A 25,130-nucleotide genomic window follows, 5' to 3' on the forward strand; every position below is an offset into this window, starting at 1 on the left:
GAGCCGGCCGTGGGGGGATACCCAGCGGGGATGCCGTCGTCCTGGGGTGCCACGTGAGGCGAGGGCTGTGGCGAGGGGCTCCGGGAGCGCTGGGGTGAGGCTGCGGGCAGAGGGGCAACCGAGGCCTCTGCGCACGAATGCCTCCGCTTGGCACCGGGTGAGGAGGAGCGGGATGCCGGACGGGGCACGGGCGAGTGTCGGCCCAGGCAGTTGTCCTCGGCGAGGCTGGTTCGAGGTGACATTATTGGAGAGGTTCTGGGGGAATAATGAGCAGGGATGTTTTGAAACTGGGGACACAGGTCGTCGGGCCCGGCGTTATTGGGTGAGACGCAGGGCGAGGTGTAGGGGGAGAAGGTGTCAGAAATGAAGCTGGCAGAGGAGCCGCTGCTAGCGGGGCTCAAGCAAAGCGGCTCGCGGTAGCCCTCGAAGCCGGGCACGGGCAGTGTGAACCTCGGGCTGGCGGCCACGCCCGCCAGGGCCAGGGCCGGCTGCTCGGGGGACAGGCCGGCGTCTCTCCCACGGAGGGCCCCCCCTGCCTGCATCAGTTCATGGGATGGAGTGATCTCGATCCGGGGGCTCGGGCCCGAAGCCCCTGCTGGCTTGGCCGGGCTCAGAAAGTTCTGGAACCCTATACTATCCGGCTCTCCGAACCGGCCAGGGGGTTCGCCAGAGAGACTGGCGAGGGGGTTGCATGGCTTGAGGCCATAGTCCAGGACATCATCCGGGTATGCGAGTCCGGAGGGTGAGCTGATAGCCTTGTGTGCGATCGGTTCTTCTGGAAAGAGAAGGGGGAAGGGGGGGTCTTTAAGCCTCTAAAACAGAACTGGGGCGCGGAGTCGCAGTCACGGGTGGGCGTGGTTTCCTGCCACTGGTTGCTTTTAATGCCCCACCCCATGCCAAATCCAGGGCTTGCCACAACTGAAGCCACTTGGTCTCAAATTCCCACAAGAGAGTCCAGAACAGGCGTCGGCTACAGGAACTGTGTAGCAAGCTGAAGTATGGAAGATAAACTGGCCTAAGAGTCTCCAAGATGAGGCCCAAAATCACCTCTCAGAAAGGAATTTTAGAGGCTGGAGAGATGGTTCAGTCGGGAAACTGCCTACCACGTGAATATGAGGATCCAAGTTCGATCCCCAGAGCCTACAAAAAAGTCAAGGTGGCGGCAGAGACAGGAATCCCCAGGGCTCACTGGCCAGATATTGTAGCCAAATCAACAAACTACACGTTCATGGAGAGAGATACCCTGTCATCAAAAACAAGGTGGCACGCATTTGGGGGAAGACACGGATATCAACCTCTGATCTCCATAGACACACCTACATATGTACGTGCACTGCCATACACACGTGCCTGCATCCACATGGCTGTGCACACGGACACAGAGAAAAGACATTAAAGTGGACTTGATATCTCCCGTAGCTCATGGGACCACAGACCCCCCCCCCAGCTGAATGAAGCGTACCCCAGCAGGGTATCTTACACTGAGTCACCCTCCCAACTGAGGTTATTTCCCTGTCAGTGTGGGTCCCGACCCCATTACTAGAATTTGCTAACTCTCCAGGGCGACAGTGGGCCTTCTCATCCCACACGTATGTGGCCTGAGGATGCAGGGGGGCAACATGGACTCCGGGGTCCACACCGAAGCGTGAGAAGCTTTCTAGAACCACGGTTCCCTGCTCGTTCATGTCCCTTTATAGATATGGCCCAGGAGGGAACAAGAGTCCCTCCCCAAAGGCACAAAATTAGCAGACTCAGAACTCCTTCAAAGAATTCCTTTGATCCCCAAAAGTCAGGATCATGGCTACAGAGCCCCCAAACCATTAAGAACAGGGATACAGTGTGGCCTAAATACCTTTCTAACAGCAGTGGCCATTTTGAGTCTCTGAGGTCCAATCTCAAGGGCCCACCACAGGCAAGAGGGTCACTCCTGTAGATAATGTCGCTCTGTCACCTCATTCTGTCCCTTGAACCCCAAGCCTGACCCCTTAACATTCCTCACTGGGGAATTTCTCCAGAGCCACCAAGGGATGCTAGTTCCCACCACCTGACACCATCTCTTTCTCCAAGGCTTCTTCTCTGTCTCTGACGAGTCAGCCTTGACTCCTCAACTCTCACAGCTCCTACCTCAGCCACCAGCGAGTCCTCTCTGCTCTCAAGTGACAAGCCAGCATGGGCACTCCCTGCACACATGGCCATCTTGAATGAAGTGCCCCTCCTTCTCTCTCAGTTTCCTCAAATCTCCTCTGACAAATGTTCACTCTGGAGACTGTCTTTCCATCCTTTCTCTGGTCCTTTGGGCTGATCATCATGGGCCTTGTGTGTCCCTGTCACCAGCTTGTGTGCCCATTCCACCTGTGTCCAGTGTCCCCCAAGCAGCTCAGAGATAGCCCCACTGAGTGCTTTTCCAGCCCTTCCTGCTCAGGGTTCTTGAGACAGCTGTTCCCTTTCCCTTCAAAATCTTGCCTCGCCTCCCTTACTCTGTGTATCTGCTCTAACAATTGCTTCACAAATTGTCCCCCAAAAGATTGTCTTCAAACCCCCATCTGCCACCTCCCCTTTGTACCCACTACCAGATCCCACCACATCTGATATTTTTAGTGAATATGTGTTTAGTGAACGTGTCCTGCTAAATACGGGCCAGGTAAACCACAGTCCAAAGGTGCCCACATTTTGTCTGCTGATAAAGTTTTATTGGTACACAGCCGTGTCTATTTATTCCTAGAGCTTGCTTCTTCAATGGAACAGGAGAGCTTAGCGTTTTGGCAGGATCTATATGAGCCACAAGTCTTCAAATATTTACTCTCTGGCTCTTTGTGGGCGTTGGTAGTTTTCTTGATTCTAAGCTCCACTGAGGTTGGGTTCATATCCGCTGTGGGTCAGCATTGTTTGCCTGGTACCCACCACAGCTCCTGGCACTTGCAGCCCACCACAGACATCTGTGAAGTGACCTAGAGGATTAATAAAAGAATCATACCGGGTGTCCTTGGAGAGGCAGGAATGGGGTCTCCTGCTCTGGGGAGCTGGGGTGGACACGCTGGTGAACTTTGGTCTCTGTGTCCCTTTTCTGAGCCTCCACAGAGGAAGGTTATTCCAGCTTAGCTGAATTGACCTCAACATGCCCAGATGGTGCCCCTCCTTCAGATGAGGGCTCCCAAGAGGCCACTCACCGCTCTTACCATGAAAACAAATGACCTCACTTGGGCGAGTATGGCTGGGGTCTGTTCTGCCCACCCTCGGCCTCTCCTCTCTCCGGATTCCAGGCAGAGTGGGGTTTATGGGAAAGCAGCCACTCCATCCTGGCCTCGGGAATTTGCAGTTTCCATTCCTTCTGCCTCAACAGCTCCATTCACCCAGGGCCACAAGCTCTGCCACTGTCCTTTAAACAGCTTACGTCCCCCTAGGGATGCCTGCTGTACGCCTCCCAATTCTACCAAAGTAATTGTGGCATCAGCTACCGAATAGCAAGTCTGCCTGTCATCTGACCAGAGATGCCATGAGGACTCTCTGAGCATCTGTCACCTGGATGGGAGCTGACACAAGGCAGGCCACCATGAGATCACATGGGACCCTGACAAGACTCCTCCATAATGTCACCCCCTGATCTATAAGGCAGAGGGCATCATCTATAGAGAGGGTGACTGGATAGGTAGCAGCCGTCAAAATCCCAGATGCATCCCAGAGCTCTTAGCCCTAGTCTCAGAAAAGCATCCTTCGCGGATACTCACATCCATAGGAGTGGTAGGTTAGTGCCGGCAGCCCTGGGGCCGGCGGAGATCCTGGTTCATTCCAACAGTGACCTGCAAAAGTCCTTCTGCACCAAGCAGAGATGCCCACTGAGATTCAGTAGTAAAGAAAGGGCAAGGGGGACACCGGGTGGGTTGTCTAAAGGAGGAGAGGGCACAGATGTGTGGGGAGACAGGCCCACGTGGATGTGTGCACACTAGGCACACGCAAGGCCAAAGGAGGATGTCAGATGTCCTGCCTCCTCACTCTCCGCCTATTCCCTTCAAGTCAGGGTCTCCCACTGAACTTTGAGCCAACCTGGTGGCCAGCAAGTACCAGCGATCCTCCTGTCTCTGCTTAGCAACACAGGAGCTTGTAGCCATGTTCATCGGAGCTCAGGTCCTCACGCACCTACTGAGCCATCTCAGCTGCACTCCTAAAGGGAGACTTTTTGGTTTCTGTATTATGCAGAGAAAACAAACTTAATTTTGCAAACATAATTAGCCTCTGTGGAGCAGGTGGGGGGAGGGGGAGGTGACTTGCAACATGACTTGTGACAACGGAACTCTGCTGACTGGGCGGGAAACAGAACCTAGCCTCACTCTGCTGCTAAGTGGCTAGCGGCAGAAGAAAAATCCCCACCCACTCCGGGCCCCACAGTCTCACTTAGAGGAGGACAGAGGAAAGGCTCAGCTGCGGTCCTTCAGCGCTTTGATTCTCTAGCTTGGGCTTGCAGGGCTGGAGTTTGGATGGTACCCAGGGTGAAGGTACGTCTGAACTTGAGCTGCTGCTGCCTGTGTGCACACACATGCCACTTCCTGGCAGACAGCACAGCACAGCTGTCTAACCTAGAAGCCAGTGATCATCAAATCCACATTCAGTGACGTTCTGAGAACCCATTCTCTACAAACTGACCAAACCGGCCATCAGCCCTGTACAGAGATTCCAGCCACAGTCAAACTCTCTGCCTCAAAAACATGACTCAGGATGTTAGAAGCGACCCAGAACTGTAGCCAGTGTGAACAGACATCATGGGGTGTGGTAGTGCCCATAATGCCAGCACTGGGCGGCTGAGGCAGGAGAAATGCTGTGAATTCAGAGACAGCCTGGATGGCAGAGTAGAGCCCTGTATCCAGAAAGCAAGCCAAACACACGCACACGCACACACATGCACACATGGATGTATACACACAGACATACATACACACACACACAAACATGGGACACACACATACAGCACACACATATACACATATAGGTGCACACATGGGTATATACACACACACACACACACACACACACACACAGAGCCACACACACAAACATGGTACACACACGCACACAAACACCCACACACATATGGCACACATACACACATATAGGTGCACACATGGATGTATACAGCCACACATACAAACATGGGACACACACACACACACACACACACACACACACACACACGAGCCTCAGAGCCCCAAGGAACAACCAGGCCCACTGAGCCCAGTATTGCAGTGTTTACACTGGTTTAATCCACCCTGGTGGCAGTTTTCTTTCCTTCTTTTTCCCCTCTTGTCTCTCCCCAAGTCTATAAATGTTTAACAGCGAGCAGGGTGTGAAGGTGACAAAGAGCCTTTGCTTTCTCAGGGATTTGACAGCAAATCTCACAGATGGCAAGCAATTAACATCTTCCTGTGAGTGGCTGGGATCCTCACTCTTGGGCTCTCTGGAAACAGCCCATGTGCTGCCTACTGGGTCTTACTGCCCTCACCTGCCCATAGCCCAGATGGAAACCTGTGAGGCTCAGAACCACACCCGAAGCCAGTTTCTCAGGAGGGTTTCCATAAACCTCTTTGCATATTGTGGCTCTAGGCAGCATTGCTAGTAAACATTACATACTTCCTATGCCTATTGGACTCCACTCCCATCTCTTCTTCTTTAAATGTGTGTGTGTGTGTGTGCGCGCGTGTGTGTGTGTGTTCACAGAGGCCAGAAGAGGTGAGCTAGCAGACATGGAAGCTATGGTCCAGCAGCAAGTGACCCTAACCACTGAGCGATCTTGTCCAGCCCCACATCTTAACTTTTATCTAGAAAGGAATGGTTTACAATACTCCAGGAGGCTGAGGCAGGAACATCACCTGGTTCAGGGCCTGCCTGAACTACAGAGTGAGTTCAAGGCCGGCATGAACAATTTAGCAAGACCCTGCATAAGAGGGCTTGGGGTGAGCTCAGTAGCGGAATATTTGCATATGTAAGGCTCTTTGATCTACAGTACTATTTGGGGGGGTGACTATATTCAAGTAGATCATCTGGACAAAGGCTCTAAGCCTGCATTTCACCCCCACTCTCCCCTCCCACTGCTTTTCTTTGTGGTATAATTTGTGTGGCAGGCAGAGGTGAACAGGTTTTGTCAAACACTAAAACATCTCATTTTGCTAGCAGCACCGAGATATGGCATAGGTTGCTGTGCCCCTGTGCTGTGTGCCCATGTTAAGTCACACAGGCAGCAGAGGGGAGCCCAGGACTTCGAAAGGCACTCAAGGGTCAAAGGTACTCACTCACTCCACTGAGACACCATTCCCACCACCACAGAGAGAAAACAGTATCTAGAAAGGGAGAGCGTGGGGCTGGAGAGATGGCTCAGCAGTTAGGAGTACTGGTTGTTCTTCCAGAGGACCCAGATTCCCAGCACCCACATGGCAGCTCATAACCATCTGTAATCTAATCCCAGAGATCTGGCACCCTCTTCTGATCTTCAAAGACACCAGGCTTACACATGGTACACAGCCATGCATGCAGGCAAACACCCATATACACAAAATCAATAAATAAAAATTTAAAGAGGAGCCAGCTCTCTCTATGTGCTGTGCACTCATGGTGGGCTGCTTCCGTGTCACCTACCATGACAGATGGTTGGCCTACCCTGGAGAGGTCAGTTTCCAGAGGAAGGAGGAAGGCAGGAGCCGTAGCTGGTCCTCTATCTTGTCTTCTTCCCCACCACACACACACACACACACACACTGTCCCCTTTCATACCTCTAGTTTCCTTCTCCTGGACCACTGTCTGCCTAACTAACCAGACTAGACTATAGCAGCTTCTAAGCTCAGCTCCTAAATGACCCTACGGTGAAGTCCACTGACAGGGTCACTGATTTATCCCTCCATCCCGAGAAGATGAGTGCAGGGGTCAGGTAGCTAAAATACTTAAGATGGACCCACCAGACCCTGGAGTCAGCACATGACACAAAACAAGGATTTTAACCCTCACTTCTACGTGAATGGCAGGGACAACCTGCTCGCCCTCCACAGACAAGAAAACAGAAGCCCAGAGCTGGTTTCCCCTACTCAGTCCCTCCGTGGGTTGGAGATTCTGGCCCCACTCCAACCTAAGGATACTTTGCAGCAGGGGCTGGTGCAGCATACTGAGTTGTTGCCCTGCCCACTCCAACATCTGGCCACCCAAAGGTGCCCCTGCTTGTCAGGATAGGCTGAGGCCTGTGGCTCTGAGCTTCGAAGCTTCTTGGACCGGCACTTCCTGCGTTCTGCAGAGGCTCAGTCTGCCTGAAGCATCACCTACGAGCCACACCCTGAACCCTGAGGAAGTATCCTTGGCTGTCCTGCCTCCTCCCCCAGTAGCCACTCTGAACCCCTTGCTCATTCCTGGCCCCTCTGAATCCAGCGTCAACTGGCCACTTGGCTCTCCATCGGACACCCAAGGCTCTCTGTCTCTCACCAACACAATGCTCTTGCCATGGGGTCCTAGAGCTCACTCAACATCTGGACCCTGAGATCAACATCTGGACTCTGAGAATACTCAGGGAGTCCTCTGCCAATTTTTCTGGAACTGCAGGACAAAACTGGCTGTCTATCTACAAGGAAATGGAGACAGTGAGCTGGCTTCATGGTCCTGAAGTCCTCCCAGGGGCCAGGCCAGCCTACCACTAGCGAAAGGCTGCTCACTGTGTCCAAAGAACGCAAGACAGCCCTCCCCCTCCACGTGCCACCTGAGTACACTCTGAGTCCTCATGGGTAATAAAACAGGTCGGTTGGTTTTTCTCACACAGAGCAGCCCAGCTACTCCACACAAAGCCCCAAAAACATTTACCCAAAGACTCTGGTAAATCTTTTTGACAATTCTGACCTCCCCGGCTACAGTTTCTCTGTTTGGTTTGACAGTGTGGCATGCGCTAGCCTCGGCCTCTCCAAAAAGTGTCCTGTAAAAGAGGAAGGACTTTTACAGAAATAAATGGACTGGTCAGCACTTGAAGAATTCTCTTGGCACCCCAGACTGCGCAGACCTCTGGAAGTGCATGAAACAGCTAGAGAGCCTCCAGAGCAGGCTCCCTCCTGTGAGGTGAGCTCCTCACCCCATCCCCCCAGCTGCCTGGGAGTGTGCTCACTCTCACTGAACTGTTAGTGACTCAGTAAGCTGCCTGTCATAACAGAAGTGTTAGGAGCCAACACACCTGCACCGTTTGCTTTATACCAAAGACCACCACGCACAACCAACACAGGTCCGTTGGCTTTTCTCACAAGAACACTCTGAAACAGGTAATATAGTTTTTCCCAGTTTTACAAATGGGGAAAAGGGGGGGGGGGTCAGAGACGGTGAGTAATCTGCCCAGAGCCACGGAGCTTTGAAGCTACAGAACCAAGACAGTCTGAGGCAACCTGGCCTCTCCACACACCCCCACAACCACTACTGAACCCCACTTCTTGTGAAAGAGGCTATTTTTGGAATGGTGGTACTTTAACTCTGAGGGGAATGAAGGGCCCCAGGACTGAACCTGCTGTGAGGGCCATTGTTGGCCTGACAACATAAGATCCCAACTCTTTTTTTCTAGAATGTTCTTTTCTGTTTGGCCAGGGGAGAGTTAAAATCAAACCCTAACCACTCAGTGGTCTCTGCCAGCCTTTCCTCCTTCGCCTCCTGCCAGATGGGTACTCGAATGAACCATGGCCAAGGCCAGGATGCCACTACGGAAAACCAGGGACACACTGGAGTCCCTGTATTTGTGAAGTTGAGGCAGGAGGGTTTCTTGGAGTTTGAGACCAGCATTGGTTACATAGTGAGCTCTAGGCCAACCTGAAACTCTGTTTTACACACACACACACACACACACACACACACACACACGGAGAGAGAGACAGAAACAGACAGACAGACAGACAGGGAGGGAGGGAGGGAGGGAGGGAAGAGATGGAAGGAGGAACGGCCTGGACACAAGCTTTCAAGCATCTAAAAGCACAGACAGGCAGAATTTTTAGGAAGTGGGATATAATGACAAAAATAGGAAGCTTACTAGGCCTATAGGAAGTGCCTGCGGGGAGGGGACACAGCCCCACAGCTGGAGGGGCTGCAAATCTGGGGGTTCCTGTCCAGACTGTTTCAACCCTTCATGAGCTCTCGCCTGAGGTCACACTCTGTGGCCTCATGGCAACGCACAAGATGTCCTGCCCAGTCAACACATATTGGCAGCAATGAAAGAGATAGGTTCTCTGTCTCGGGACAGACCTGAGAAGCCCTTAAACTCCTGCACATGCGATCGCATGAACCCGTAGCAGGCCAGGAAGGCAGCGGATTTCCTATCTGGCTGCCTTCACAGCCTACAGGGAGAAGCTCTTTTAAGAGTCCCCGATGGCCTTTAAGTAATAAAGGGGGCTCTCAACAAACTTCCCCCGAGCCTCCAGTCCCCTGTCCTCCTCCCTCGCTGCACACAGAAGGCAGTGGTGACTGGATTCCCCATAAATGAGTCATGTGTGCAAAGGAGAGGATCCAGGTTGTCACACCCTTTATTCAGAGGTGACACACACAGACGGGGCCCTGAAAGTTGAGAAATTCCACCCACATCAGCGGGTCCAAGAACACCAGAGAAGGCGAGGGGACGTTTACCCTCTTGTCTCGCCAGCATGGAGGTGCTGGCAGAGGCTGCCTGGCACCCTCTCATCTTCGCTGACCTTGTCCCGGGGAAGACAGCTGTCTGCCTTCGCCAGACAGAAGCAGCTTCGGTAGTGCCTCCGAGTCTGCCACCCAGCCGGGGACAGGCGACAGAACCAGAGCAAGGAGTCTGGCAGAGCAGCAGCTGGTAGGATGCTTGCAAAATCACAACGCCCTGGGCTGCATCGAAAGACGAGGGCCAAGTGGACCCCGTAAGCCTCAGGGTCTCCTTTAAGCAGAGGGCACCAGGGGCCCTGTAGCAGTTGAGGTATTTGGGGGTCCTCCTGCTTTCTGGGTTCCCAGTCATCTGCTTGCTGCCTCAGTAATAGCTGGTGTCCACTAAGCCACTAACCCGTGTGTGTTCCTTTTCAGAAATTTATAACAAGCTGCAGGCCGATACTACCAGCACCCCTCTGGCAAGGATAGGAAAACTTGAAGATCAGGTACAGGGAATCCGCCAAGGGTATGCACACACACACACACACACACACACACACACACACACAAAGATATCACTGATGTGGCGTCACACAGTTATAACGAATAGCTACCTCATGCTTTTTTTTACGCACCCACATGCGCATGCGCACCCACATGCGCACACACCTAAGACTGTGTTGCTGCCCCGGGGGGTTCCTTCCCCGGTGCCCAGCAAATAAATAAACCACCTGAACTCTCTTGCCCTAGACTGGGCTTGGCTGGCCTTGAATTTCACATCAACAGGGTCACACAGGCAGGCATGTGCTCAGTGTCAATCCTGGGATTCTCCTGTGTGGTGCTTCGTAGGTTTCTTCTTCAGAAATGGGGGAGGGGTGTGCTGCTTCCTGTGAAAAACCCTTCATTTCCTTTCATCAGCCACCCTCCCTCCACTTTTAAAAGACAAAGGTTCCTGGAGAACAGGCATGAGATCTGGAGATCTGGCAGGAGAGCTTCCTCAGCAAAAGGAGAAGAGAGGATCTCCTGCCAGATGTGTTCACCAAAAATAGACGTCAGAAAACTCTCCCACAGAAACAGGACTGCCACGACACAGCCCACCCAGTCCACGCAGCCCCGCGGAAAGGGATGACATTAGACAGTCACGGGTTTCTCTGCAGCCCCTGGCTGGCCTAGCCTAGCCTCCTCCGGAGTTGAGCCCCTCCAATCCATTCCCACTCCTTCAGAAACCTGACCCCTGCAAGCAAACCTTTCCATTGGTGATCAAGGGGCCAGGAAACCCTCAACCAAGGACTCAGACCAAACACCAATGCCTTATTGATAGGACAGGTCTTATTTATACCCCTTCCCACTGCTAACCCCCATATAACATGAGTACCATGTTTCTCCAGAAGCGGGCACACTTAATCAGTGCCCCCCACACACACACACACCTGGTCATTAAGACATTCCTCCCAGTCCACCCAGCAGAGGTGACATCACCCACTGTGGACTTCAAACCTGCAGCCCTCATTCTGAGGATTAGGCAGGCAAACAGCCCCTTCCCTCAGCCTTTGAGACGATTGCTGCAAACCTTTCAGGCTTAAAGAGTTTCCCTTCCTGAGCAGCCCCGTTCTGCAGGCATACCCCAGAACGGCTGTTTTGATAAGGCCCTGACAAATCCCGTCCTTCGCAGGCCGCTTTCTTGCCTTCCGAAAAGCTCATTCGGGCGTAGCTCAATTAAAATTCACAGGGAAAGGCCTTGCTAGGAAAAATGTACTTTATTAACTAAAACAGGCCCGTTTCCAAATCCTTAGATTAGAAGGCAGGCTGGGCCCCAGTGCCCGCTCAGGAAAAGGAACCCACCCCCACTCTGCCTCCAGCTCAGCTTGCTAAAAGGGAGCGAGAAAACACATTAAAGGTTCAGGGGCCCAGGGCTTTGGAAGTAAGAGTAAGAGCCGTGGAGACGGCTCAGCTGGTAAAGTGCTTCCAGAGTTGAGCCCAGCACCCACAGAAAAAAAAGCCAGGCATGGTGATAGATGTCTCTCAGAATCCTAGCACTGGGGAAATGAAGCCAGACGCAGCTAGGGGTCTGCTGAGCAGCCAATTGGTTGCTGAACTGGTGTGTTTCCAGCCGCCGAGAGAGCCTGCCTCAAACAAGACAAGTCAGACAGCTGCTGAGGAAGACACCCAAAGTTAGCGTTTGGCCTTCACACACAGACACACAGGCACATGTACACACGGGCGAACACATATGCAAATATATGTCAGTGTGTGTGTATGTGTGTGTGTGTGTGTGTGTGTGTGTGCCTACACACACACTACATGCCATGGTTAAAAAATCCTTCACTGGATGGTCCATCTAATAATATCCATGGCATAGAGGAGAGCCCTGAGACATGACCTGATTTCTTCAACAGGTAAACAAGAAGAAAACTGGCTGGTTGGGATTTTCAAAAGCTAAAGGGAGCAATGGTTGAGTCAACCACTCACAATGCAAGGATCCTTAGGGCTGGATGCAAAAGCAAACCAAACCAAACCAGCAAAACCTCCTGGAAGAAAAATAGTGGATGGCTAAGGGGAGCCACTTTTGGTTTGACAACGACTCTATCATTGGTTGTTTGTATTCTTGACTGTTTTGTCCATAGTTCCAACCAGCTGTGCATCAGAAATGTTGGGAAGACAGCATCTGCAGGTTGGGGATGTGACTCAGTTATTCAGCGTGACCCTGGCATGCAGAGGCTTGGGCTCCACCAGCAGCCTTTCATAAGCTGTGTGTGGTGGATGATCTTAGCTGGGAAGAGAAACCTCTGGAAAATCTGCCTGCCTCTCCGAACACATCTTGGGGTATTTTCTTGATTGCTAATTGATGTGGGAGGGGCCTAGGCCACTGTGGGTGGTGCCACCTCTAGGCTGGTGGGCCTGGTCTGGGTAGGAAGGGTAGCTGAGCAGGCCAGGAGAAGTGAGGCTTCTGTCCTCTTGCCTCTGCCTCCCGAGAACTGAGATTAAAAGCATGCACCACCTCTGCAGATGTCCATATGTTTAATACCTGATCTACTAACTTATACAATACATGAATTATACTTAAAACCATTGAGGGAGCAGTCATGCAATGGGAGACGTAGATGAGATGCCCATTCTAGGGGGCTGGAGAGATGGCTCAGTGGTTAAGAGCACTGACTGCTCTTCTGAAGGTCCTGAGTTCAAATCCCAGCAACCACATGGCGGCTCACAACCATCTGTAATGAGATCTGATGCCCTCTTCTGCTGTGTCTGATGACAGTACTTACATATAACAATAAATAAAAATCTAAAAAAGAAGAGAGAGAGAGAGAGAGAGAGAGAGAGAGAGAGAGAGAGAGATGCCCATTCTACCACTGCCCCTAACTTTTCCATTTTGGGGGAAATTTAATAACCAAAAGTCAGAGGGAAGGTCACAGGCAGTCCCCTGCACTCCAAGTGGAGCAGCACACAGCCTGGACCATCCCAGCATAGCCCAGTCTCCAGGCGAGCCTGATGCCCTAACTCAGTTTGGAAACTGTCAGCAAAACCCCAGCTCAAAGGGTGCAGCAGCTAGGGAAGTGAGCCGGCCACAGCTCTCTGGGAGTCTGAGGCTACTTCCTGTGCTAGGGAGGGAGGAAGTCCCCTCAGGGTGAGAGTCACGGGCACCCAGCATGGAGCTGAGTTTTCAAAGCTGCTCCTTTGTGGCTCAGCACACGGCATGCATCACCCAGAAAGCAACCTCCAGAACTTTCCAGCCACAGAACGGGAGCAACCAAGGAAGCCTTTGCAGCCCACGGGGTTCCTGGGCTGAGCAGAGCCAACAGGGGCCTTGGAGTCAGAACCAAGTCTGTTTGTTGACTTGCTCAGGCACCAGATAGAGCCTGACAGCCAACAGACGCCACACCCCTCACGGCTTGCTGATCTGCTCTTCTGATTAAAGGCAAATCACAGCCTAAAGAAGGGGATCTTTCCCTGCAGGAGCCAACATGCTAGGACAGCCCACCCCGGACCCACCCATCACCATTCACACCAACAAAGCTCAGGCCACTGGGGCAGGAATCACACACCTCACCTAACCCTCACTCAGTGTACGCCCTAATGGAGCCATTGTCTTCACCAGCCATAGCACAGATAAGAAACAAGCCGGGAACCAAAGTCATGTGACCGCCAGCGGCCCACCAAGAGACCTTATGGCATCTCTGCCTCACCTGACCAGCGAGCACTGATCTGCTTGCCCCAGGCCTCGCATTTCTGCTCAGCCAAGGTTCCCAGAGAGCCAACGAGTCAAACCAGGGCCTCTGGGGTTTATATATGGCACAGTCGGAGGGAAGAAGGGCTTGGGTGCCTCCACCCCAGAGAAGAACATGTGACAGAGAAAGAAGCAAACACAGAGGCTGGGGGGATGTAGCTGTTCTCCACAGAGTGCTGGCCTAGCTTGCACGAGTCCCTGGGGGTCCATCCCTGGCACTTCCTAAGCTGAGTGTAGTGGCCTGTAATCCCAGCACTTGGGAAGTGAAGGCAGAAGCATTGGGAGTTCAAGGTCACCCTTGGCTACAGAGAAAGTTTGAGGTCAAGCTGGGCTGGCTGTATGAGATGAGAGAGGAAGAGAGAGGGAGGAGGAGGGAGAGGAGGAGGAGAGAAGAAATGACAAGTAGAAAGAGAAGAGGAGCCGACTCCCCCTTACGTCCTGTGCTTTTTCCAATTCTATTTGGCTACTGAGTTCGGCCTGAAGAGTTCAGGACTCTCCTACCCCACCCGGTCACAGACAGGAATTATTACGCGTGGGCCTGTCGGCTGCCTATTGAAGCCTATAGCTATGGGACGCTCTGGGGACACGCTGGCTGTGTGCCGTAATGCACACGGAGCCTCAGATTCCAAGCCTCGCTGCTTCAAACAGGCTTTCCATTAATAAGAGGCTACTCCTCTTGCATCTTAGCTCACTGCCTTCTGGGCTAGAGAGTCCTGGAGCCAGTCTGAGTGCTGCCTTCAGGGTCTGTGTGTGCGTGTGCCTCTGTTCTCCATCAGAGCTTATGATAAGGGTCAGTGAGCTTTTCAACCTGGAATGATGGGGGGCGTGCACTCCGACCCCACATCCTCTCTGGTCAGGGCTCTTCTCCCCTCCTCTGGAGCACCTGAAAATCGTGTTTGTCCAAAGCAGGCTCATTAAGGCCTGTCCTTAACTCGACACAAAGGGCAGCATCTCTGAATGTCACGTGTGTCCAGCAAGCCAGCTTACTTAGTATACAGGCCTATTTTTAGTAGCACCAAAAAATAGCCAGTTACTGTATCACAGCACCTCACTTGTCCCCGTTTGTTTACCAGGCTGTGTCCCGTGCTGATTCCAGGGTATCCAGGCAAAAGCAGGCAACAGGTCTCATTCACTTCCACGCCCACTGGGCCTGGCACCCAACCAGCATGCCGGAAGGTCGAGGTTTTCACTGTGCCCCGCCAATGGGTTGAGAGCAGGTTTTCTCAAGCTGAAGGGCAGGTGACGTCAGGGACAACTGGTCCACAACTCCCTCAAGAAATAGTGGGAAAAGCCCAGGGCAGTGGGAATGGGGAGGGGCTGCGCCCTGGGGGCCACAGGTGATGGTGTGTGCATGTGTGTATACTCTGTGCTCATGACATATGTGTGTTTGTGGAGCCAGTTCACAATGCGTGTGCATAGAGAAAGAATCGTAGGTCTGTGGTTTTTGTCAGCTTTTCGAACAGCGTGAGCCGAGCAGTGTAAGGACCACAGAAACAGACTCTGAAAAGCAGCAAGCAGTGCTCAGAGGGCATTTGTTTGACCTCAGAAAGGCCAGACTCACTGAGGCAAACTGGTACTGAGCACTGCCACTCATCTGTCCCCAACACAGCATCCAGGTGATATGATACTTCCAGAGGTGAGCAGAGAATTCCAAGTTGGAAGAAGGAGGAGTCCACTGAACCCTGAGCATGCCCAAAAGAACCTTAAGGGGAGGGGCCACCAGCAACAGCCGCACACCAACCTTCAGGGTGGGAGTGGGGGACCAGAAGCCACCAGGACCCAAGCGTCCTAACCCTCCTCTCTACACAGGATAAACTTGGACACCTCATCCACTAGCAGAGCAGTGAGAGCTGCTCCTGATCCTGAAACATCTCCAGGCAAACAAATGTGGAAACAGGGTTAGATGAAGCGGATTGTTCCTTAGATACAGCTCACCCAAAGTGACTCCTGTAGAAATGGCATAAACAGAGCCGGGGAGGTGGCTCTAAGGGGAAAGGGGCTTGCCACCAAACCTGACGGCCTGAGTTCAGTACCCGGCACCGACGTGATGGCAAGAATTGACTCCCACAAGTTCTTCGGCATAGAAAGAAGAGAAACCTAAGGCCCCTGCACACAAGAGAGTATCACAGATAGTATCACTCAGGAATGTTGGGGAAAGGCCCTTAGAATACAACAGAAGACATAACACCACCACATGAGAACATATACAGCGGCCAAGGAGAGTTTATACCGGAATGATGAGCTTACTCACAGTATATACTTATATCCGTAGGCTCAGATGGCCTCTTACTGTATCAACCACTGTGCAACAGGTCTAAGACTATCTGAGCATCCATCTAAATCTTATGCCACTCCCACCAAGGTCAAACACAAGGTCATTCTTACAGAGAACCGGAGTTCAGTCTACACTGGGTGGCTCGCAACCAACTGGACCCCTTGCTCCAGAGGTTCTGATTCCCTCTTCCAACCCCTGCATGCTCACAACATACGTATCCACATACAGTTACATACACAGGCACGCAGTTAAAAATAAGATTTTATTCTAAAAAAAGGCGAAGATGGCTACCATGCCCAATTTTTAAGTAATCTTCTACTGGAGGTACTCGGAAAGACAGAAGAAGGAATGATTGATTGACAGTTCAGAGTGGGCAGGGCTGAGGCTTCCCTCCCTGGTGTCCTCAGGAGCTAACAAGGTAGGTGATTAGGAAATCGGTTGGCTGTGTACCTGGGGAGTGGCTCACGCTGACCACAAAAGCAAGGGTTTGATAATCGCTAGGGACCAAACCCACAGGGGCTGAGCTCAGCGGCCTCACTCACGCCAAGCACAGTCTCTGACAGTGGCATTGACACATAAGCAGCCAGGGTCCAAAGATGTCAGTGACTTGCCCTGGCCTACTACCCCTGTCCTTGTTTACCCCTTGGTCCTTGCCCCGTGGACCAAGTGTCTCCCGTCCCATCCAGTGGGGCGGCCAGAGGCCTCCCATGGGAGTTCAAAGCCTGGGCTGTGACTTCAGCTCTTCAGCTCTGCCTTTTCCAGAAATGTACTCCAGAGAAAGAGAGAGAGAGAGAGAGAGAGAGAGAGAGAGAGAGAGAGAGAGAGAGAGAGAGAGGGAGAATGTGCCTTTATTTTTTATTTTATTTTTATTTATTTATTTTGTTTTTTCAAGACAGGGTTTCTCTGTGTAGCCGTAGCTACTCTCTTGAACTCACTCTGTAGACCAGGCTAACCTCAAACCTGCCTCTGCCTCCCAAGTGCTAGGATTAAAGGTGTGTGCCACTACTGCCAGCCTTGCATGTGCCTTTAAGCTCTCCTCTGTAAACAGGGAGTCAGATGTAGGTCTTGCTCTGGATTTTCCCAGGCCTGTGGCTAACTTAAGGCTCATCATCAGGATGCCATCATCCCAGACCAAGGCCTGGATGAAGGTCAGCTTGGCTCTCTGGGAGTCCTACCATGAAGAAACAGAGAGGGGCGGCCTCCAGAGGTGACTACCACAGCTGAAGTGCTTCACCTCTGCCTCCCAGGGTGGCGAAGTCCCTTCCGTGCTGCTTGACGCCACCCCACTTTGCCAACAAATTCCCAGAGCATCACTGGTCGCACCTGAGCAAGGGTCTCACCTGGTGACTGTCCTAAGAATGCAATTTGGAAAGGGGCCGCCAGGGAGAAGAAACTGACTTCCCCTGAGGGGAAGGTCAGGGCAACAGCAATGAATCAGGCTGACAGTGTGACAGCAGATGGGAACTGGCCCCACACCGCTGTGATCTCCCAGATATCTCTAGCACCAATCTAACCATGAGGAAAACATCATAGAAATAAAATAAAACGGGGTGCCACAGGCCTGTGACCCCAGCACTGAGGATGCTACCCGTAGCAGGAAGCTGTCTAGTTTCAGGCCAGCCTGAGTCATGTGATACCTGTCACAGAAATAAATTAAATAGGCTGTATACAATGTATCTATAGCACCTATATCTAAAAGTGCTTCAAGGCCTTTAAACACACACACACACACACACTGAAAAAAGCATGGACTTTTCTCAGTGACAAAGTGTCAGTATCAAATAGATACACCATGCTCTTGTATCATGCCCATAGCAAGAGGGAAGGGGTATATGGGACCTCTGTGTCACTATCATACTGTTTCTATAAATGGGAAACTGCCCCCCCCAATAAAGCCTATTATTAAAAACACAACAGGAACACAGGTTCCCAGGCTTGCCCATGGTCGCTAAGCTGTCCGTCTGCTGGCCACTGGACTCTGCTTGCCAAGAAAAACCATAAAAAGCACCTCCCACCAGATTTGGCTTGGAAACTATTTCCCCGGAAATCCTCACCCTCCACCCTTACCGAGAGAGAGAGAGAGAGAGAGAGAGAGAGAGAGAGAGAGAGAGAGAGAGAGAGAAGAGGAGTGTGAATTCCCTGCTAGATACGACTTTCATCTTAATGAACGCAGAGCCTCCCGATGTGTGTGATTGGCTCACAGATTCCTGACTGTGTCTTTTCAAGGGAAGCCTGTCCCTAGAATGGGACTCTAAACTATGAACCCTGGCTCTTCAACTATTATCATCTCTAGCCAAAACATAAAAATTGTCACCAAAGCAAGTCCCTCCCCAAAGGTTGTCCCTGAGGACCCTGCTGGGGGAAAAAGGGTTAAGGCCATGCCACTAGGACTCCGCAACTCCCCCAGCCTCCCTCACAACCCCTCCTGCACACCAGGCACCAGATGCCCGCAAGCCTGCAGCCATCGAGGCTTCTGGAGGCTGCCAGCAGGCTTGCCCAGAGCCTGCCGGCTGCAAGCGAGGGCTGAGCTGTCAAAATCAGGAAACGGGGTTCGGTTTTCTTGTTTGCTCCCATGCATCAAGTTTTCTGACTAGAAAATATGAAGCTGGGTTTAAAGGCTGCTACTGCTTCTGACAGGTGCTGTTAACTACTGGAGTGACAGGGGCGTTGCCCAGCCCCACCCCCTCCGCCCCCAGCAACAAGGGACAAATGAAGGCCCAGACTGATCTTAAATAGCCGCTCCTCATCTCCAAGGTGCCCCATCTATGAGAACATGGGTGAGGGGCTGGTGGAAATCCCTCAATAACCGGGTCTACCTGCGGTGGTGACTGGTAAACTCGGAGAGGAAATGGGCCAGCCTCCCAGCACCAAAGACAAACCACCCTCAGGCATGAGACACAGCCTCTTCCTTAGTTTCAACACAAAGTCCCCAACAACCGGCTCCCAGGATGCCGCAGGGTCGCTGTCTCACAGCCTCAGGGGCAGGGTTGCCAGGCTCAGCTGCAGTTACTCTAGCATCCCCGGGCACACACCCCTCTACCGACTCCACTCTCTGAAGGCAAAAACACCTCTTCTACTGCCTCTGGGCTGTCCTGCGGAGCTAACCATCCTTTGCTATACGGACAGGGACCCTCAGGAGGAACTGGAACCCTCCCCCTCAAGACCGCGCGGCCAGGCCACTCCGGCTCCCCTCCCTGTCACCAGGGCCGGGGTAACCCCTGCTGCAGGCTCCTGGAGGAAGCCCTGCATCGGGTCCCTAGGCCCTGTCCCCCGCTAGGGCTCTAGGACCAGGCTCGGGGAGCCTCCACCGACCTTCGATAGGGTTCAAATAGTCATAATCGAAGAGGATGGAAAAGTCCAGCTCGTCTTGAGGACTGCCCCCGGGCTCGTGGCCGGGGCCGTCCCCGCCGTCGGGGTCGGGCTGCGGATCCGGGGCGTCCATGGCTCGGGGCGTTCGGGCTGCGGGGCCGTGTAGGGTCGCGGTGCGGGGAGGAGGCTCGCGCAGAGCAGGGGTCACCGTGTCTGTGGCGCACGCCGGGCCGAGGATGGCTCACGGCGCAGTGGGTCCTGGACACGTCCGGGGAGCGGGGAGCGGGTGGCGGCGCGAGCTTCCTGCTCAAGGCACCTGTTGCAGGCTGGAGGGGGCGGGGGCGGGGACGGCGGTGGCTGGTGGGGCGGGGCGCCGCCCGGACGGGGAGGGGCACAGCCCGGTCTGGCCTGAGCGACAGGCCCAGACAACTTCTGCTTCACCTGCTACCCTCTGACCCAGGGTTCCTCCAGAACCTGCTGTCTGTGAGCTGTTCCTTAGGGACCACTAGCTAGCTGAGCCTTTCCTGATTCCTCTCCTTTGCTGGGGAAGGGCGCCCTGACTTCTTGGACACAAGAAGCTATGGCTTTTGCCAAAGTGTCTGTCTCTGATTTGCAAGCTCCAAACTCAATTGACCAGGACTGGGCCACCTATCACCACGTGCCACCCAGCACATAGCAGCCACTGTGACCCTGTTGGGACAGATTAGGAATAAAGATCATCACCCCTTTCGATAACCAGGAGAGGACTCATAGCAGAGGCTGCGCCGGCTTTGGCGCCAGGGGGAAGTGACACGCGAAGTTTGATTGATGATGATCTGGGGACCCTGTCCTGGTAGTGAGAACAGGAAGTGGTCTGGTGGGGGGGGGGCAGGGCTGACAGGTAACCCTACATCCGGCTGATGTAAGATGCAGATTACCAGGCTCCTCCCCCTTGTGACTCTCCGTCCCATAAGTCTGGATTCCAACCCAGGAATATGGAATTTTGATCAAGGCGCCAAGGCAGAGGTCTGGGATGATTACTGACGAACACAGAGCCAACCTCCAATGAGCCTCCCAGCTTACAACCTCTCAGAGGCAGAAACAAGGTAGCAAAGTCGAGCTGGGCAGTGGTCTCAGATACCCCTTCTCGATTACAGTCACCAGAACAGTTTTTAAAAGCCAAGCCCGGGCTGCAACTGCAATCTCAAGAGAGGAGCTGTTAAGACTTAAGGAAACCGGAGGCTGGAGAGATGGCTCAGCGGTTAAGAGCACCGACTGCTCTTCCAAAGGTCCAGAGTTCAAATCCCAGCAACCACATGGTGGCTCACAACCATCTGTAATGAGATCTGATGCTCTCTTCTGGAGTGTCTGAGGACAGTTACAGTGTATTTACATTAAGCTATCCATCACCGAGCTGGGTGTGGCTGGTTAGGCATGCCCATAGTCCCAGCACCTGAGGGGCAGAGACAATGGGACTGCTTCGTTTGAGGGCAGCCTGGGCTCCAGAGGGAGGGAACTGCTCTTGGTGCCGAAACCAAACAACTCTCATCTTTCTTTTCAGAAATATTTGCCAAGTAACTGCTGCAGGTGCTGAGACACGGGCTACTGCAAGGCTATCCCGCTACCCCGGTAACTGTGAGCAGGCTCTCCTGACTCCCCAACACACTATGGATCCAGCGGAGACCGGTTAAAACATCCTGTTCCCAAGCCGCAGCAAGGCACTAGTTCAATCTGGACACGGGGCTTTCAGCATAAGCACTTAAAAAAAAAAAAAAAAAAAAAAAAACCAACCAGCCAACCAACGAACAAACAGACTTTGTACATGCTTCCTGATGAGGAGCCTGAGGTGACAGCAACCGATTCAGAGTCCACACCATTGCAGGGCCTAGGCCTGACTCTGCACAGGTTCCAGGCTTACAGAGCACCTTCTGGTGGTCAGGGCATAAAGGAGCGTTGTACTGGGGACATCCAAGTGTCTTAGGGGTGGGGACTCCAGCCAAGATCTTGATCTCAAAAGGAAACGCATCTTCTTCCCAGGTCCTTATGACAGGGGCCCAAGGTCGGACTCTGAGATTTGGCCAAGGGAGCGCAAGAGAACCACTGTAGTGGAGATGAGTGAGCTGTTGAATCCTCAGCCACCCCACCTAGCCTCTGCTAACCCTCAGCCCGCTGGTCCTCAACCTCCCGAACGCTGCAACCAACCCCTTAATACAGTTCCTCATGCCATGGCGACCTCCAAACTGTGAAATTATTTTTGTTGCTACTTCATACTGTAATGTTCCTACTGTTGTGAATCACAACATAAACACCTGTGTTTTCCAATGGTCTCAGGTGACCCCTGCGAAAGGGTCTTCTGATATACCCAAAGGGGTCATGACCCCCAGGTTGAGAATAGCCGCTCGACCCCCATGAGGACTAAACACTTCCGGTCAGGCGGGCATCTATCGCCTGTGCCTGCCCAGAGTCTGTCTTCCTTTATCCTGTTAATGGCTCCCCATGCGGCTGCTCAACTGAACCCCATGTTTGTGAGGCAATTATTCCTCCACTGAATTATACTGCAGCCTCTGGAAAGCTGCTCTTGAGATAGCCTTGATAGATGTATAACACAGTTGTCCCATCATGCCCATCAAGGAAGAGAATAAAAGACCTGGACCTGGCCAGTCAGAGAATTTTATCTCCAAAGACATATGGGATCCACAAAGGTGGGGTCCATGACCGCCTTATTCAAGGCCTTATGTACAGTGGATATAGACATGAATGGAGCTTGCATAGATGTTTGAATAGAGACATGTTTGGCTGGACAGATGGACAGATGGATGGGTGGATGGATAGATGGGTGGTTGTTTAGATGGGTGAATAGATAGATAGATAGATAGATAGATAGATAGATAGAAGATAGATAGATAGATAGATAGATAGATAGATAGATAGATAGACAGATGAGTAGATAGGTAGATTGACATATGAATGGACAGATGGATGAGTGGACAGATAGATGGATGTGTGGACGGACAGATGGATGAGTGGACGGACAGATGGATGAGTGGACGGACAGATGGATGAGTGGACGGACAGATGGATGAATGGATTGACAGATGGATGAGTGGACGGACAGATGGATGAATGGACGGACAGATGGATGTGTGGACGGACAGATGGATGAGTGGACGGACAGATGGATGAGTGGACGGACAGATGGATGAGTGGATGGACAGGTGGATGAGTGGATGGACAGATGGATGAGTGGATGGACAGATGGATGAGTGGACGGACAGATGAATGAGTGGATGGACAGATGGATGAGTGGACAGACAGATGGATGAGTGGACAGATGGATGAGTGGATGGACAGATGGATGAGTGGACAGACAGAGGTCATGACTTTGTATGTGTGTTCCCTTTAACTATCCTCCGCTCCAAAGCTAAACCTCATGGGGATAAACACTCAACTGCCAGGACTGCCCCCCATCTCGTCTTACTGTGCCCAAGAGCAAGCTAAGCTCCTGAAGGAAAGATGACTTCTCACTGACAGAGTGCTCCCATATGCCAGCCTTGGGAAGACCCAGGCCGCGCGTGCCATGAGGGACACTAACTTGGTCGTCCTCCAGAAAAGCAGGCATCTTCTCAGACCGTCTCACTCTGACCTCTGTACCAAAGCAGAGTTCTTGCAGGGAGGGCTCGGACCAGGCCCTGCCCCAGAGCGGTGTTCTTGTTAGAGCTTGGAGCAAGGGGGCTTTCTTTTCTCTGGGCTAGCTTGAAGGCTAGAGCCTTGGGCAGGGGAATGCATACTTTTAATTCAGAATAAATAACCAAGATCTTCAGGCAAGGACTGAAGGCAGAAGACATGGCCTTGGGACAGAAGGCATGGGGTTGGACAGAGGCCCTGACAGAGCAGCTGGGGGCTTCCTCTTGCTCTGCAGCTGGCATCCTGGTCAGGAGCATTTCCATGTCCCCAGACTCCCCAGCAAAAGCACAGTGGGAAGAAGTGAAGGAAGTCACTGGGTTTGAAGCTTGCAGCCCATTTGGTCAAGTTAAAAATGAAGTAGAAAAGCCAAGTTCTACATTAGCTGCTCCAGAAGTCTTGACTATCGTGCCTAGCCACCTGCTCCCTCTCACTCTTTTCTTTTTAAAAGATTTACTTATTTATTATAGGCAAGTACACTGTAGCTGTCTTCAGATAGTCCAGAAGAGAGGGAGTCAGATCTCGTTACAGATGGTTGTGAGCCACCATGTGGTTGCTGGGATTTGAACTCAGGGCGTTCGGAAGAGCAGTCAGTGCTCTTAACCACTGAGCCATCTCTCCAGCCCCCACCTGCTTCCTCTCTTGTGCTTTCTGCCAGTGGATTTGATCTGGGAAATGCACAGGATGACCCCGAGGTCCCCTCTGGTGCCAGCCTTTTTTGGCCATGTCTTGGTTCAGACATCACCTCCCCAGAGAGACCTTTCTGCCTGCCCCCAAGAAGGGATAAACTTTCAACAGTTAATCCTTCTTTAACATAGGTCCTAAGTTTTGTGTGTGTGGGGGGAGATAATTAGGTTCAAAAATTTCACTGTGAAATTCAAGATTTGTTCATGAAGGTGTTCACCTGTGCGCTTCTGTGTGGAGGAGGCCAGTGGATAGCCTCAACTGCTTCCTCTGACATGGTCCTCCTTGTTTTGTTTTGGGATAGGGTCTCTCGCTGGCCCCGAGCTTACCAAGGAAAGTGTTGCTAGTGGAGCAGTAAGTCCCAGGGACCCGCCTATCCACGCCTCCCTAGTGCTGGGATCACAGGCAAGCACTCGCACAGTGATCAGAATTTCGTTTTTGTGTTTTTCTAATATGGGTTTGGGGGCTTGATCTCAGTGCCAGCTGGGCAAGCGCTTTGTGGACTGAGCCACCAGAGCCACCAGACAGCCACCAGAGCCACCAGAGTCACCAGAGTCACCAGAGCCACCAGAGTCACCAGAGACACCAGAGCCACCAGAACCACCAGAGCCACCAGAGTCACCAGAGCCACCAGAGAGTCACCAGAGCCACCAGAGCCACCAGAACCACCAGAGAGTCACCAGAGCCACAAGAGCCACCAGAACCACCAGAGCCACCAGAGCCACCAGAGCCACCAGAGCCACCAGAACCACCAAAGTCACCAGAGCCACCAGAGTCACCAGATCCACCAGAGCCACCAGAGTCACCAGAGCCACCAGAGCCACCAGAGTCACCAGAGCCACCAGAACCACCAGAGCCACCAGAGCCACCAGAGCCACCAGAGTCACCAGAGCCAAGCTTCACTGGTTTCCCGGGTCTCTGCCAATGTCCTCAGGTCTTCAGTGTCCCCAGGACACAGAGTATGACAAGATAATGGGCCCAATGCTTCCCCCTGGGGGACAGATGAGGGACAAAATGTGAGAAAAGCCACTCACTCCCTGGTCGGCTAGTGCGATGGCACCGGGGACTGGTAAACGGGAGGCTGTGACAATCAATGTCGCTTTGCAAGTTTGCACCAAGCCCCAAGCATAGGCTTGTGGCCTCTCACGGTTCCTACAAACATTTCATCTGATTGGACGGCTCCAGAGACGCACTGCATGCAATGGTGTTTTTAAAAGAGGGGAGAACCTCTTCTGTGTTCACGGAGATACCCTGCTAAGTTCATCAGAGAGTCCCTGAAAAAAGCAAAATAATAAAAAAGCCACAGATAAAAATAATAATAAAGTACATATTAATAAGGAGCCGGGGGCGTGAACACACACACACACTTCCAAACTGAC

The 25,130-nt window shown here is 52.5% G+C and overlaps 1 protein-coding gene across 4 annotated transcripts in view; it reads right to left on the reverse strand.

Moving 5' to 3' along the window:
* Nfatc2 (nuclear factor of activated T cells 2) overlaps positions 1-19,739 on the reverse strand; it is a 117,009-nt gene extending 97,270 nt beyond the window's left edge. For 3 of the 4 annotated variants that reach the window (XM_052184388.1, XM_052184389.1, XM_052184391.1), the window contains exons 1-2: positions 19,411-19,739; positions 1-775 (exon numbers count right to left, since the gene is read on the reverse strand). The exon at positions 1-775 is cut by the window's left edge and continues 261 nt beyond it. In XM_052184388.1, coding sequence (XP_052040348.1) covers positions 1-775; positions 19,411-19,540 — 905 coding nt within the window. In that variant the 5' untranslated portion in view covers positions 19,541-19,739. The remainder of the gene's footprint in view (positions 776-19,410) is intronic. The other variant, XM_052184390.1, reaches the window with a different exon arrangement.
* Positions 19,740-25,130: the final 5,391 nt, after the last annotated feature.

This window comes from Apodemus sylvaticus, chromosome 5, assembly GCF_947179515.1.
Source record: "Apodemus sylvaticus chromosome 5, mApoSyl1.1, whole genome shotgun sequence".
NCBI lineage: Eukaryota > Metazoa > Chordata > Mammalia > Rodentia > Muridae > Apodemus > Apodemus sylvaticus.